Genomic DNA, 16,932 nt, shown 5'->3' on the forward strand with positions numbered 1-16,932 from the left:
CACATGCTCAGGTGCCAAGAGCCACGCCAACTCCGTGGATTGTAAGGCTTGCCAAGATAGAATCCAGGCAGAACCCCTTAACCAAAGAAACTGGGGGCTTATGTTCCTCCTGTACCTCTGAAGATCCACTCAATGTCAACTATAGATACCTTACACATGTGCACACACATAAATATATGCTATATACACATGTGGATATGTGTATTTGCCTACCTGTGTAAACACACATGAACACTATAATATATGCACGTGCAAATATAGATGCACACAAATATACATATATGTGAACACATATATACATGATGTGAATGCATATATGCATATCAATAGATATATAAACATGACTATAAATATTCATATAAAACACACACATGCAAATATAGATACGTATATACATATATGTGAACACAACACATATATGCATATCAATATATAATATGAATATAAATATTCATATAAAACATACACATGCAAATATAGATACATATATACATATATGTGAACACAACACATATATGCATATCAATATATAATATGAATGTAAATATTAATATAAAACATACACATGCAAATATAGATCACATGTGCATACATATGTGAATACATATATATATTGATAAGTATATAAACATGAATATGCGTTTTGTAATATGTAATATCTACATTTGATAGAACCTTCTCATCAAACGCTTAGCATGTGGCCTACATACCCTTCAGAACTCACATTGGCAGTGACATCTCTCTGATCCGATAGGGTTTTTGTTTGTTTTGAGATCCTGTTTCTGCCTGTGCCAAATATCCCTACAATAAGAAGTCCTCACTGCAGGGTTCATGCAGAAAGCTCACCATGAGCAGGGGCTTCTCATGTGACGCCCAGGGCCTCCCACAAGCCTCTCCTGATTGGTTCTAAATCTACGACGTCACGTTTAATTTCCTGTTTATTTTACACTCGTTTGTCCATTACTTCGCTGGGAAGGGAGGGGTGTGCATGTGGAGGTCAGAGGGCAGCTTTTAGGGGCTAAGTTCTCCCCCACCATATGAGTCTTGAGGAGCCAAGTCGGGTCATCGGGCTCAGTGACAGATGCTAAGCCACCTCACCAGCCCGCAGAGCTTCCTTTGCTTAAATCCCACACAGGAGCTTGATGTAGCTCCTCCACCCTCCCCAGTTTTAGTTGGCCCCTCCGGGCCCCTTTGTGTTCTTGGCTCTGTGCTCCTGTTGATGTTAACGATGAATGGACGACAGCAGTGTGGCTGACTCCCTTCTACCCATCTCCACAGAGGACGCATAAACTCCTTGTTATAGACCTGAGAACGGTCAGTCGGGCCGTTGCGAATTCATTTCCCTGAGCCCTGATGTCACTCCTTTTAAAACGAGTGTCCGTGTGCCACTGTGAGAATTCAAAGCCTGAAAGCATTCCGGGCACACGGACTTCATTTTTCTCCTCTCCTGTTCTCCTCCCAGATAAAATCCACTCAAAGGGACGCTGTCGTTCCCTTGAAATGTTGCTGAGAACGAGGCCAGGCAGGCTTTTCTTCACCCTCACTTCCAGCGGATTGCGTGGGGAATTCTTGAGCCAGACTTAATTCTTGATGTATATTTTTTTTTCCTGTTTTGCTTATGGTGGCCACCAACAATGTGCTGTGTAAAGAGGTGTGGAGTTTGCTGTGTAGAAGTGCACATGTATGTTCGGGTTAGAGGTCAACGTCAGGTTCTGTTCATCCTGGTTTTGGGGGGTGTGAGGGGAACAGGGTCTCTCACTTGGATCTGGGGCTCACCCATTAGTTTAGCCTGCCTAGCCAGAGAGCCCCAGGCATCAGCCTGTGTCTGCCTCCCCAGAACTGGAATCACATAATGCGCGTCACTGTACCCGGCCTTTTATGTGGGTTTCAGGAGTCAAACTCACATTTGAGCCATCACACTTACTGGCCAAGCCACCTCCCTAACCTAATAACTTTTCTAGTCTGCGTACCCATGCAACACCTTCATCTTTAACGTCTAGCCATTCGCTTTTCTTCCGGGATCTCCGGGGTTTACTGTAACCTCTCTAAGGTTATTTGATTTTCGGTGGCATCCATAATCTATCCCAGGCCTTTGTCAGATGTCTCAGTCAGTGTGAATGTACAAAGTAGAAGCAACAATAAATCTGGACAACAGGGCCTTTTAAATATGTGGGGAGTTGTGTCCCCCACACAGTCTAAAGGCCAGGCAGTTGTCAGCCTGGGAATTCTAGGGAGATCAAACGATGGCCCTGTTAATGGTGCCACATATGGGTCCCATCTCTTGGTACAGGCCTTAATTCCATTCTTAAAGTGGCCGCCCGTAACATTGACGCCACCACTGTACCCGTAGGCATATCCTGCCAGGCCAGTCACTGTAGTAGCCCAGAGGGTTCACATCTGAGTCTGACTGATGATAACCTGTCTCCTCCAGCAGCATCGTGCCAGCATCCTGAATGGATGGCACTTCCGGGCCAGCACCAGCTCCGTCTCCCCATGTTCTAGGACTCGAGTACACGACAGCTTCAGCCAATATAGAGGTGTTGGGGGAGTGAGAACGAATATAATCAAAATTATGCATTGTATAAAATTCTCAAAGGATTAAAAAAATACCATTTTTTAAAGGGAAAAATATCCTGGGCTCAAACTCCTTTCACATACAATCAGATTCATTTCTTTCAAACCATACATCTCAAACATAAGCCATCTCACCCTTAAAGAAATAGTAGCTTGTGTAACTTTCGTGTGGCTCTGTTAGTTTCAAATGAGAATGTAAAATGAAGCATTTTTATATGCCGTGAGTCTCAGAAGTAACCCCGAGAAATGGGGTTCAGATGTACGGAGATGGGAACAGCACATACAGCAGGAATGCTAATGAAGGTCTGTGCAGAGAAAACAGTCTGAGTCTGGAGCTGGGCACAGCAGAGAGAACAAGACCGCATCCTCAGGCTCCCTGTGCCTCCAGGGCTCACCCGAGGGCCCGGTCTCTAGAGTTTGCCAGGTAGATTGATATCCATGGCGTCAGAACTCCCTTGCACGTCCAGCACTGGAAAACCTAGAAGTAAGGTTGGAACTTCCAGGCCAGTAGCAACTTGATCTCTCCATGGTCTATGTCGTCCATAGCTGTCTAAGTTCTTCTCCTTCCCCAGTTCCTCTGGGTGTTGGGATCTGGAATCGCGCTGGACAGCTCCCCATTAAATGCCCCATCCCTTGCAACTCAGGGCACCTCACCTTTTTGTGTCCCACCGGTTCCCCTTAAGCCTTGAGTTGACACCATTGCACAAGTTTCTCAAACTTCATCTTGGCATGACCAACAAGACCACATCTACACAGGGCCACCCTGAAGAGAGAGAAGGCTGGCTGCAGCCTGGTACCCCAGCACCAACACACTGCTGAGAGGAGCTGTCGGGGGCAGGAGGTTTCTTTACCCCTGCTGTTAATCTCCTGGTGAACTACTGATACTCGTAAGAGAAGATACCCTTACCCCCAAACATGTTTCGGTGGCTGCCTGACCTTTGAGTAGCAATGCAGATCAGCGATCAGGGCTTCGAACTGTTTTCCAGCCTGGATTCTCAGCGTGCTAGGGTGCAAGTCAAATCCAGGGTATGATAAATGAACCTGGATCTTAGGCTATTCATCATCTCAGAGGAACTGCCAGGGTCTAATTTTATTCAAGAGTCCTCCAGGGAGGTTAAAAACAAATCCTTTCTTCTCGTTTTCTTCAGGTCAGGACTACAGAAATTACAAAGCCATAAATAAGTTCCCCCTGTTCCAACACATCCAACAATCATTTAATGATGCCTCACACTGCCACCAAGAGGGGCTGTATGTGCAGTCATAAGGCTCTGGACTTAGGCTGTTCTGTGTGTGTGTATGTGCGTGCGTGCGTGCATGCATACACGTACATATGTGTGCATACATGTGTATTGTGTGGAACAGGCCATAAGACAACCTTGGCTGTCCTTCTTTAAGATAATTCTTTCTTCTTGTCCCAGATTTTCTAGCCATAGTGTAACCCCGTTCTTTCTCACACCCCCACAGTGGGCTAGAGTATGATTTGGCCTGTCCATTCCAAGTCACCCTTCTCTCAGTCCCCGGGGGCTCGTTGTCATTGCTAGTGGTGGTAGTGTTTGCTGGTGGTGGCCATGTTTAATATTCATGAGGCCTCCCCAGGAAATGTTAGCCTTTGCCTTAATCTTAATGAGTTTCAAATTGAGGAGGTCGAGCTGCGATGGCTCCCTCATTTCCTGCGTGGCCTTTGTGTTGACATTTTCTGGCCGTAAGTTCTAGATCTAACGCCTGAGCACTTAGACTAGAGGCCCAGCTGGAAAATGAACTGTACACGGTGAGAAGACTCAAGGGCGGGACCTGAGCTGTGGCCTCACAGCAGCACACAAAGGAGACACTGAGCCCTCGGTGACCGTGGGCCCTGCCTTGTTCCTGTGGGAAGCCACCCAAGGGGACTGACTATTCCTGAGCAGTGTCCAGGGTGGGGAGTCTGACTGCTCTCTAGTCTTCTCCCCTGGTCCCATCCCACTGGGATGAGCACGTTCTATTTCAGAAGCCTTGGGGGAGGCTCCATTTATGAATCGGGAAGCATCCTCCCTCTCTGGGGAAGTCTGGGGAAGCCATGACCTCGGCCCTTCCACCCTTCAGAAGTGGGAGATGGAAACTCCTTTTGTTTACGTACCACTCGGTCTATGGTGTTCTGTTAGAGCAGCCCTCTGCAACTAAGACATCTGTCAAAGTTGAAGTCGCATATTTGCTGATGTCCAGAAGACTGCCAAAAAAATCTCGCGAACTCTATCCGTGCCCTTAAAACCAAGTCAGTGGGGCCATTGGCAGGAAGAAAGGACACTCTTTTTTCCTCCATCTTTATTAACTTGGGCATTTCTTATTTACATTTCAATTGTTATTCCCTTTCCCGGTTTCCGGGCCAACATCCCCCTAACCCCTACACTCCCCTTCTATATGGGTGTTCCCCTCCCCCCAACAATCATATTCACTGGGGGTTCAGTCTTGGCAGGACCAAGGACTTCCCCTTCCACTGGTGCTCTTACTAGGCTATTCATTGCTACCTATGCAGTTGGAGCCCAGGGTCAGTCCATGTATAGTCTTTGGGTAGTGGCTTAGTCCCTGGAAGCTCTGGTTGGTTGGCATTGTTGTTCATATGGGGTCTCGAGCCCCTTCAGCTCTTTCAGTCCTTTCTCTGATGAAAGGACACTTTTTCTTTTACCATCTACTTAGCTGCCTGGAATGTTCTGGAATACTTGGAACTTTTGTTGGAGGTGCTGATCACCGGGAGAAAGAGAGGTGGAATTTCTCCCATGTCTCAAGCTCTGCTTATGAGCCATAGCGAATTTTAGCCAACTCTAAGTGGCCCCGGGTCAGTTCCATTAACGAGACTACTCCATAAGAAAAGCCACATCACCCGCTTTTCAATTCTGCAAGGACCTTAAGTAATGGAGTAGGAGCCAAGGTCGGTCTGTCTTGGTCAAAGGCCCTACATTATACTTCCCCCCCTCACTTTTTAAAGTTCTTTGAGGATTTTGTGCAGTGTGTTATGATGATATTGATCTCGCCCACCTACTGCCCCAAGATCAATCCCGGCTTCCCTACCCACCCAACTTTTTGTGTGCCTCCCCTCCCCACTTAAAAAACTCCATCAGATACAGTTTGTGCTGCCCATATACTCTTGGATGTGCGGTCTTCCTTGGAGGGTGTCCTACCCACCAGGGACCACACCCCTAAAGAAAACTGACTTTCCCTCCCCCATCAGCAATCAACTGCCAACAGCTCTTTAGCTAGGGTGGGACTCCATGCCTCCCCTCCCCCATATATGCACGTACACACACACACACACACACACACACACACACACACACACGCACACCCTGCTGACGCCTACACTCACACAAGCCAGGATTCTGTAGCTCTTAGGCATGTCTCAATTACTGTGAACTGATTTATGCAGCTTCCCTGAAGTCTCCCTACAGCCGCCCACCACTGGTGACTCTTCTAACCCATCTTTCTGACCCCTCTCAGCCATCATCCCTGACCTCAGTAAGGAAGGCTATGGCAGCTACAGCAGCTTCAGGCCTGGTGCTCTGCTTGTCCTCCAAGGGGCCTCCCCTGCGGCCAGCCATCCTTGCGGGTCCAGGCAGTGCATCTCCTCTCCTTGTATGGGGCTAATGGCAGCCGCTTACTCATGCTATTCCAGCACATGGGCATCTCGTCTTAATTACCTTCCTCATTTGCATCTTTGCTGGAACACCTGGGGGAAGAGATCGCATTCTACCTCCCTCCCTCTCCCACCGGCGGCCCCTCCTTCCCTCTGTTGATTCACTGATTTATGCTCTTTCCGAGTGTGTAATCTATCAGCCTCTCATCCCTCTGACTCCTGCAGATCACCTGCCACCTTTGAGCACAGCAACGGAAAACCTTCTCTCCCTTATTACCCACCCCTACCTCTCTCCTTTGCTCAGTCCTGTGGGGACCCAAGCTAACACCGTGTCTCCCTCCCTTGCGTCTGCAAGAGGAGAAGGACAGACCCTCCACTTTGGAAACCATCACAGAAAGTTGTCTCTCTAGTGGGCAGCGCCCCTGCTAGTGGTCTGCCGTGGGCGCTTAGCATGCTGGGAGATGAAGCATACTTTTTGTGAGGAATAGAGCTGTAGAAGCTGGTCTTTGCTGCCCGCAGAGCCACGCCACATCCACTGAGGGGGGCAAAAAACCATGAGCCCAGGCAGCAAACTGGGTATCAAATGGCATTCTGGGAATGATAACAGATGGTGACATGGCTTCAAGGCCAGTCCCCACCCCACCACAGCTGGGTGACTTTGCCCAGCCTTTGTCCCATCCCAAAGTATCAGTTGAGGGTGCATATGTCTATGTGCTGGGGCTGTGTGCTGAGCCTCTCTCCTGGGGGGTTGGTAATTTTGCTTATTAACTTAATGTGCCATTGCGTTAGGCTGCTCTGTGATTTACATTAAAATGACTAATTAGAAAAGGAACCATTAGCAGAGGAACCAAACAGCTGTTGTTTATGGCTTTAAAGAACAACATCCCCCTCCCCCCAAGGGGAATATGCAAGACTGGGGTCAATAAAAAACTTAGACCCTTCCCAGCTTTTGACACCTGTCCCAGCTGGCCAGAGGCCCCGGGGAAGGTCCCTGTCCTGAAAATCCAGTGTCACCGATGGGAATGGTTGGGCGTCTCAGCTGTGTTGGTGTGCCTTCTGGCATAGGACAGCAGCTTAGTAAGCTCTGGGTGGCATTAAGCTGAAGGCTGGAGGGGGGCGGGAGTGGGCAGCAACCCGGACACCTTCCATCTTTGTTTTCCCTTTGGTGTGGTGCGCGCAACTCTGCAGAGAGAGGCTACCCAGAACTTTGGCATCCCCACTGCAGCCTGCCTAAGCAGCGTCTGACACTCAGGTAGTAAGTCCATCCCTGCCTGCCCCGACCCACCAGGAAGATATTAATAGCCCTCTGCCTGGGATTGCTGCTTCTGCTCCTGGGGGGGAGCATCTGGAAAAGAAGGGGTAGGATAGACCCAAACTCTGGCTCTCAGAACCAGAGCTTAGCCGAGATAGCACCCTGTCACCTTTGCCAGGAGATGACAGACCCCGACTATAATTCACATATAAGCCTTGCATACGGAGAGTCATCACCCCCCACCCCCCACCCCCGCTCCTGACTTTCTAAGGAAAACAGAGGATGAAGTTTCTGAAACAAGGCCCTAGTGGGAAAACCATTATTATCATGGAGGAAACACTTAACAAGTGGGGAACTAGAATTACAGACCGTCGTGAGTCACCATGGGGGCACTAGGTCCTGGGTCCTTTGCAAGAGCGACAAGTGCTCTAAACCACTGAGCCATCATCTCTCTAGCCCCATGGATGAAGTTTTAATAAACTCATTTTTGAGGTATAGTTGTACAGCTCACAGGTAGAGCTTGCCCAGCCTCAGCAGGACTTTGGATATCATGCTCAACAGTTAGTCAATATGGAACAATCTGGTGGCCCTGGCCCCGACTTAGCTGCCTTCCTTCTACCCTAGAGCTTGGGAAAAGAAGTGACTTGGCAACTTCTGTGGCCTACTGTTCTGTGTAGGGTGTGTTCTGGGGATCCAAGGCTGAGAAGCCCCCATGCAGCTATGTGGTCTTAGGAAGAAACCCTCCCCTCCAAACATGGGACTTCTTCACAAGCTGGGAATGACCCAGGCATCAGTGCAGCTGGGGACTCCAGAGTCCCTCTACTTTGGAAGGTCCAACCCCCCAGGACAGCATCTTGCTGAACTCTGTCTCTCTAATGGTACAGCCCAGCCTACTTAATCTGTGTGCTAACAGGACCCCATTGTTCTGTTCATGTGTCTTTGACCCCTGTCAACTGAACAGAGCTCAAAGAAAGAAACAAATCATTCTAAGGAACAGTGGGTCCAGAAGAAACTCCAGCTCCTCTCGCTCAGTAGATAGCACCTTTCTCATTCAAATAAAATAAAATGTTCTAGTGTAGCCCCAAAGCCCTTGACCTTGACCCAGACAAGTACTAGGAATTCCTCCCCCACCTGCTTCCCCAGATCACAGGAACTTCATCTCCTCCACTGGGGCTGTTACCATTGGTACTGGTTCTTGCTTCTAGCCCAGGACATACAACTGCTGTAACATCAGGGAGGCTTATCTTCTCACGGTGGACAGACAACAGATAAAGGAGGGGCTCTAGCTTTATGCTTGCTTCTTGTATGGATGCAGTTCAGAGGTACAGTGCTGGGGGGAGGCATGCGGGCAGGAGCCTGAGGCAGGCGGCCGCAGTCGGGAAGCAGAGGGAGATGAAGGCCTATGTTCAGGCCGCTTTCTCTTTCTCGTTCTGAGACCCTGAGGAAGTGCACAGCCCAGATTTAGGGTGGTTCTTTCCACCTGGATTGACTTAGTTGAAATAACGTATCTGGTCTGGGAATGGCAGCTCAGGCAGATCTCTGTGCGTTTCAGGACAGCCAGGAGTACACAGACTTTGTCTTTAAAGAATGGAGGAGGAGGAGAAGAGAAGGAAGAGGAGGAGGGGGGGAGGAAGAAGAAGAAAAATGATGCCTCACAGATATACCCAGAGCTTTGTTTCCATGCTAATTCTAAATCCCATCATGTTCACCTGATATTAGTGCACACTCTCTGTCTCTCTCTGTCTCTGTTTCTCTGTGTGTGTGTGTCTCTCTGTCTCTTTGTCTCTCTGTCTCTGTCTCTGTCTCTGTCTCTCTCTCTCTCTCTCACACACACACACACACACACACATCAAAGACGAGGCAGACTGGAGTTTACAAGACTAGATTAGGGGGCTGGAGAAATGGCTTAGCACTGACTGCTCTTCCAGAGGTCCTGAGTTCAATTCCCAGCAACCACATGGTGGCTCACAACCATCTGTAATGAGGTCTGATGCCCTCTTCTGGTGTGTCTGAAGACAGCAACAGTGTGCTCACATAAAGTAAATCAATGAATATTTAAAAAAAAATAAAAAAGAAAACATAAGGCTAGAGTACAAATACCATCGTTACATTGCTTTTCTGTTACTTGCAGCCTAAAGCATTACTACCAGATCCAAGGGTGGCTATCTACGTTCCTCATCGGAAATGATTCCTAATCTCCGTGTCTCGTGTCTATTTCAGAGGGTCTCGCTGTCGGTGTAGGGTTTGGAGCAGTAGAAAAGACTGCATCTGCCACCTTCGAGAGTGCCAGGTAAGCCACTGCACTGGGCCTGGAGCATGGGCCTTGCACCCCTCGGGTCCCTGCACTTGGAACCTGGGCCAGCTGCTGGCACAGGGCTGCTAAGCAGCCTCGGTCCATCATGGCCAGAGTGATGAGGCTGGAGGAGGTTCATGTGTGAGGGAAGGACTCAGTCAGACAGGCAGGCTTGTACCGACTCTCTCACAGGAGTCAGCTCACAGGTAACCATGCCGTAAATGAAACCAAGACATAGCTGCATGCTGTCTCTAAGCACGTGAAATGTATAAAGACTAAGGAAGGTCTTAGCAAGGGTGGCGATCGATCAGTACTCTGAATGGCTCTTTCCTTCAGGAAATCCTTTTCTCTCACCATTGGGGTTTCCTGGTCCCCTATACCCCCATTTTTAGACTCTTCCTAGAAGGCTCCCTCACCCGTTTCTCACACATTGACCCAGTCTTAAATGTCAGTGTCTCTCTTCCTCCATTCCCGTGACCCATTTTCCTTCTACTTACTATGATGCCCACATCCAGCTCCAGCCCAAACCTGAGCTCCTTCCTACAGGGCCGCCTGCCTTCAGATATCTCTGCACAGGTGTTTCGCGGGCTCTCCATGCCCAGCATCCCAAAGCTGAGCTCTACTGTCTGGCAGATGGTGAGACGGTTGAAGGCGACCCTGAAAGAGGGACAAAGCCCAAGGACAGAGACAGTGACAGCCAAGCTAAGCCCACTGTCATTGTCACCGTCGATTTTCCTTCTCCTTCTCTAGAGCACCAGGCCTTCTTCCTCTCTCCTAAATCCACTCACACGATGGCATTCAGACCTCCTTGATAAGCTCCACAAAGCCCACCCGCACTCACAAAGCCGTGACCACTCCGTCCTCCAGGCTGAAAGCCAGCAGGATGGAGCCTCTCATCCAATCTCAGCTGCCTCCAGGGAACCAGGGTTACAAGAACAAGAGAAACAAGAGGATAGAGATAGCGGGGGATGGTGAGCATTGAGGGAGTTTAACGTACTCACTGTAAACGCCTGGATTCACGAGGATTGAAACCATAACTTAAGGGCTGGAGAAATAGCTCAGTTCCTGAAATGCCTCCTATAAAGAATGAAGATCCAACCTCGATCCCCAGAACCTGTAGAGCAGAGAAGCTGGGCGACGTGGTACATCCTGATAATCCTGGTTCTGAAGAGGCAGAGACAGGAGGATCCCTTGAGGCTAGCCCACCAGCCAGCTAAGGCCAATGAGACACCCTGCCTCAAAAACAAAATGGTGGACAATGGCTGGGGAACAACAGCCTGAGGTTGTCTTCCGGTCTCCACAGGCACAGGCATACACATGCATACATAAACATGAACATACATGCACAAAGCATGCACACACACACACACAGCATGCACACATGCACATACAACTCTTTGTTCAGATGGTCCAGCACAACGCTATTCTGCTCCCTACCCCACCCAGTGTACCCCTCCTATGAGGACCAACCCTGTGTCTACTGGCCAGGAATATCAGGAGGAATGTCCCTCATTACCCCTTTTCCATCTTCATACAAGTTCTATATACACAACTGGAGGACTGCAGCTACATCTGTCTGTGTCCCCAGATGCAGCGGAGCCCTGTGGGTTAAATGCCCTCACTGTCTAACACTAAGTCTCTCTATGTATTAAGAAGTGCATTTGCTCCATGAAGCCCCAACCATGTAAGGGGCACTGGCAGGCTCTAGGTTGAAGTGGGTCCTAGTCTTAGCTCCTTCCTCTTGGACTAAGCCATTTTCACTTTAGCATCATGGTAAAAGTCAAATAAGAAGGTGGATGGATAAAGGGAAGAAGGAAGGAAGGAAGGAAGGAAGGAAGGAAGGAAGGAAGGAAGGAAGGAAAAAAGGGCCTTTAGAATGTTAGGAATCACACACACACCCACACACAAAGAACCAAGGACTAATGATGACATCTCACAGACTGCCCTGCTCCCATGTCTCTCTACCTCCTGGGCATAGCCAAATTGGACTTGACTTCATCAGACCATGAGAACCCCCAGGGTCAAACAGTGTCCCTGGGTCTGAGAGCCCGGGGGAGCTGACCTTATGAGAATCCAAAGGCCATGCTCTCCCAGAACATGGGAGACCACATGTGCCCCATGAAGTCAGTGTGCCTGTAAATGACAGCCAAGCCCCAGGCACTGTCCTTGAGGTCAGGCTCTGTCTGGTGGCACCATGCCCCCATGACATCATGATATCAACTCCAGTATCCGTCTCATGAGAAGTAAGGTCATGGCCAATGGGAATATGTCTCTCTGGCTGCCACAGCTTCAGGGAGAGGGCTTGATGAACTACGGATGGGGCAGGCCATGCCCATGATCTTTGAGGTCAAAGCAAGCCAATGGTCAGGCCTCTTGAGTGCTTGTTTGTGCAGTGAGCTCGAGGGAGGTGACTTCTGGTTGTCCCATCATGCGGGGCTGTTTGAGTCAGTGCTGTATGTGGAGTCTAGCAAAGTGGCCTGCAGGTGCATCCTTATGCCTTGAGACCCCTCCAAGGCCCCACCTTGGATTACCACCTGCAACTTTCGAATGGTATGGTACAGGTCTACCCCCACTTGTTAACTTTCTTTTTGTAAGGAAAGGAGTCTGTAGTCAACAGTAAGACAGTAAACACATCCATGGTTCTTGGAGGAGCTGCTGGTGAAATCAAGATGTCCCCAGTGTTGAACAGGGCAGCAGGAGGTGGAGGTGGTGGCCGTGAGTTACAACACCAAGTTGGGGACTCTGCACCTGCTCCCTGTCTGTTCCCAGTCTCCTGAACATACCCAGCGCTTCATCTAGGGTCTCCCGGAAGCTGCAGATACTGAGTCTGAGCTCCCTTGATCTACACTCACTCATTCATTCATCCATGTGCACCTCAGTGGGCACAGTGCGTCCTCCACAATGTTCCGGCCGCTGTGAAGAACACAGTCCTTCTATGTAGACATTAAGAACGGAGGGGAGAGGAGTCTGGGGGCCGAGGAGATGGCTCGTTCCTGAAAGTACTTACTGTGTAAGCAGGACAACCTGAGTTGGGATCCCAGGCACCCACATAAAAAGCAGGGCAGGGTGCCACATGTCTGTAATCAGCCATTGTAGCAGCCAGTGTGAACTATGGGTTCAGTGAGAGACTCTGTCTTAAAAAGAAAACAAGGTGGAGAGTGATTGTGACGAAGACCTGAAACCCACCCCGCTCCTCCACGCCTGCAGACACACAAAAGACTTGGCAGCTAGACAGGAGGCTGGCAGCGTGGACCTGTCCGCTCCTGGAACATCTCCACATAGCTAAAGAAAATCTGAAGTAAAGGGTCTGCGGTTGCAAAGATGGGGGTGCTCTTTAACATTTAGTGAAGAAGAGAAATACGAGAAGACAGTCGGTTTGCAGCCAAACAGGAAGGTCTGAAGAAACCCAATGCACACACTAATAAACAACACAGACGCTCCGGCTTCAGCATCCGTGAGCCCTGAGGTGGGAGCCACAGAAAGGACAGAGGCACAGCTGAGGAAAAGGGAGCAGACTCCAGGATGATGTGACGGGCGTGCGTTTGTACATGAGCTCTGAGTTTAAAAGCAAAACGGTCTGAGCTGTGAGGAGAGAAGCTGCATCCGCAGTCCTGCGGGGAGCACGGTGTCTCCTCCTGAGGCTTGTGCAGAACATGGCCACGAAGTGAATGGAACGGAGAACAGACATTGTAGACTTTTATATCCTGGGTACTCCCTTTTTAAAAAAAAAAAGCTGAGTGTATTTATTTGTGTGTGTGTCAGTGAAGACATGTGCATGACACAGCATGTCCCTGGAGGTCAGAGGACAAGTTCAGGGGTCAGTCCTTGTATGACAACACTTTTCCTGGGGAGATACAACATATGTCTATTCACCCCATAGAGGGAGCCCACAACAGACCCAAAAGCACAAATACTACCAAAGTCCAACTTGATAATGTCGATGAGTTTTACTGGGGTCACTTAGAGAGGTGTGGGTGAGAGGTTGCTTACAGGAGCAGAGATGACTTAATGACAGCTGTGTGACCAAGTTCTACCCCATGGATGATAGCTCACAAACGCTGGGGAACCTGGAGCTCACTGTACAGCCTGCAGGCAGTTCAGCAGGTTGGAGAGTGTCTTTTCAAATTGACTCTGGTCTAAACCTCTTCCAGCTGGTCTGGTTTCAGTCTTTTTACAGCTCTTCTCCCCTGAGCCTTTTTTTTTTTTTTTTTTTTTGGACAGCTCTGCTTGAGTCACTGAGGAGAGGTCGAGCTTTTATTTCTTACTCTGTCAGGGAGGGGCCTAGTGAATCTGGTCAGTTTCAGGAACTTCCTGCAGCTATTTTGAGTTGTTTACTTTCCTGTTTCAGGAGCTTCCTTGCTCAGGGAGGAATATTTCAGTCTCCAAGGAAACCATTAAACAGTCCCACCCTTCCACTTTGAGACAGTCTCTTGTCTTTGTCACTGCATACACTGGGCGAGCTGCCCACAGGATTCCAGGATTCTGCCATCTCCACCTCCCATCCTGCCAGTGTCATGCTGGGATTACCCCCACCTCCCAGCCCAGGCCTCTTTCTAGCCCTGAAACCATGTCCTTTTCAAGAACACAGGCTTGATTGGTGCCGAGGCACAGACTCATTATCGTTCATCCAGGCCACATTCTCAGACCTCAGTGTGATCCGGTCGATCATCATTAGCAGGAGCTGTAGACAACATAATTTGTGAGTGGGCATTTAAAACCAGAGGCAGCATGAAGATCAGCATAATCTAAGCTGCAGGGGAGCGATGGAAACCAGACCATCTAAGAAACCTTTCACATTTGTAGTATGAATGTCAGCCAAGCATAAAGGCAGTCAGCTAGGGATGCTGGCGCCAGAGAACTCAGTAAGTGGAGCCCAGGAAGCCCCAACATGTTCTCTAGGAGGAAGGATTCTATCAAGATAGACTCCCCTAGTGCTCACGGGAGGGAAGTTGAAAGGATTCCGGGGAGGCAGGTTGAAGACAAAGCCCATCCCTCACACAGTGGCCTGGCCCCCACCTAGCCTGGTGCAGGCTCAGAACTGGGCTCCAGAGGTGCTGGAAACAGCCACCTGGCTACACCGGGATGGCGTGGGAGGTGGTAAGGGGTCGCTGGAGCCGTGGGAAACTGCCCTCGAGTACAAACTTCAGTAACCTGGAGGGAAGGAGGGGCTGCCATGCTGGAGAGAGGAAAAAGGAAATCCCAGAGAGATTAATACAGACCACCAGTGTTCTCAGTTCTGGAGGGACGGTTGAAGATCAGGTGGCAGGGATGGGAGAAAGGGGGAGGGGCTGCCATGATGGTGGGGGAAACATGTATTCAGTGCATGCAGGCAGATGCCCTACAACAGAGACTGTAAATGCTCTCTCTGCCCCTCTCTGAGGATGCTGGCAGTTCCTAGCTACCCACTCCAGGAAGCAACTGACATTCTACAGAGTTCCATGTTGCTGATCCATATGCCAGTGAAGGTAGAATTGTGGTCAAAGTATTGTGGGGGGTAAGGGGGATAGAGTACAGGAGTCCTGGGATCAAACTCAGGTCATCGGGCTTGACAGCAAGCACCCACTGTGCCACCTCACATCCCTCAATCCAGTTTTCACTTAATTCCGACTTCCAGCGAGTTCATCATAGCCCAGGGGGATGTGTACATAGACACAGTTAACTACGTCTGGCCTAGCACCCGTTTCCATAGATAAAGATTTTCTTGAAACGCAAAGGTTCGTCAATCTTTCCACATGCTGTCCCTGACTCCTTGGCTACACTGACTGAGTGACTACCTGACATAGACTTCTTAAGGCTGAAAATGCTCTCTGACATTTTCCATAAAGTTCATGGACTTAGATCTAGTGGACACGGTTCAGAGCTCTTACCCAAGTTCATCGCTGAGCTCTCAGGTCCCACACTATGTCTCCGTGACCTCATGGATACTCCTTGCATCTCAGAGGGAGAGAGTCTCCCCTCTTGCCCACAATGTCAACCATCACCACCAACAGAGAAGAGGGCAAGCGTTCAAAGTAAATACTACAGGGCACTTTCTTCCACTCTCAGCAGTTTGCCTGACCGGGTAAGACGAGACATAGGCAGGCAGGAGGCCTAGAATCAGTGTGTCTCTACTGCCACCTGGTGCCCATGTGCTGCTACTGCCCCCTCTTGTCCTTACTGGATCAGCCACGGGGAGCTTTTCCTTCTAAAATCAGTGTCCAGTGGGGAGGGTTTGTGTGTGTGTGGGGGGGGGTGAGGTAGTATAGACCTATAACCCCGTCCTTTGGGAAACTGAGGTAGGAGGATGTATATAAGTTCAAGACCAACTGGGTCACATGTGAATTATCAGATGAGCTAGCTACCTAGCAAAACCATGTCTCAAAAAGCGGGGAAAAGACTGACTGAGGATATAGCTCAGTTGATAGACTGCGTGTCTAGCATAAACAGGGACCTGGGATTAGTCCCCAGCCTGGAATAAACTAGGCATGGTGGGGTCATGTCTGCAAATCCCAGCACCTGAGAAGAGACACAGATGAGTTCAACGATGTCCTCATTTGTATAGTGAGTTAGAAGCTGGCCTGTGACATGAGAGGCTGTCTAAAAAAAAAAAAAGTGTCCTCTGAGTCAAGAAGACTCAGCCAGGCATGAGCAGCGCGTGGGCCAAGGGAAACACTGCTTAGCTTAGCTTTGCTTTCTGATCTGGTTCCTCAGTGGTTTCCTTTGGCTTCAACCACAAAGAAACGCCAAAGACTGTATGTCCTTGGGGAGTTGGACGATTAAAGTGATTTTCCTTTCATAAGTATCATTAAGAGGAGACCACACCTCAGCCCTCACTTCGTGGTACGCATAATTCAAACCAGCAGGGAGAGCGAAAGAATCTTAGGCTTACACATTGCACTTTGCACACAGGCACACACGCGCGCACACACACACACACACACACACACACACACACACACCTGCCATTTCCAGCTCCAGCTAGGGGTGTTTACAGCCCATAAATCCTGGACTGATGGCTTCAACAAGTGTCCAGCTGCAGGGCTGTGCAGAACGGACAGCGCTGGCTGCAGATTGGCCATGTGCCTTGGACAACCCACAAACGCGCATATTCCCCGGTTGCATGCATTTCATGTTGCATGCCCTGGCCAGCTGCTGCTGTGCGGTGTCCAAACACTTAATCAAGGATGTCTGCTGGGTTAACTACCACATCCAGAGCGACTTGCTCAGTTA

General features: G+C 49.4%; 1 protein-coding gene across 1 annotated transcript in view; it reads left to right on the forward strand.

Annotated features, from left to right (window-relative positions):
- The window catches only part of Slc39a11 (solute carrier family 39 member 11), a 412,294-nt gene that overhangs the window by 342,015 nt on the left and 53,347 nt on the right, over positions 1–16,932 (forward strand). Inside the window, exon 7 of the mRNA XM_032912669.1 lies at positions 9,651–9,720. Within this exon, the coding sequence (XP_032768560.1) occupies positions 9,651–9,720 (70 nt within the window). The remainder of the gene's footprint in view (positions 1–9,650; positions 9,721–16,932) is intronic.

The sequence above is a fragment of the Rattus rattus genome, chromosome 9 (genome assembly GCF_011064425.1).
Source record: "Rattus rattus isolate New Zealand chromosome 9, Rrattus_CSIRO_v1, whole genome shotgun sequence".
In the NCBI taxonomy this organism is placed as follows: Eukaryota; Metazoa; Chordata; class Mammalia; order Rodentia; family Muridae; genus Rattus; species Rattus rattus.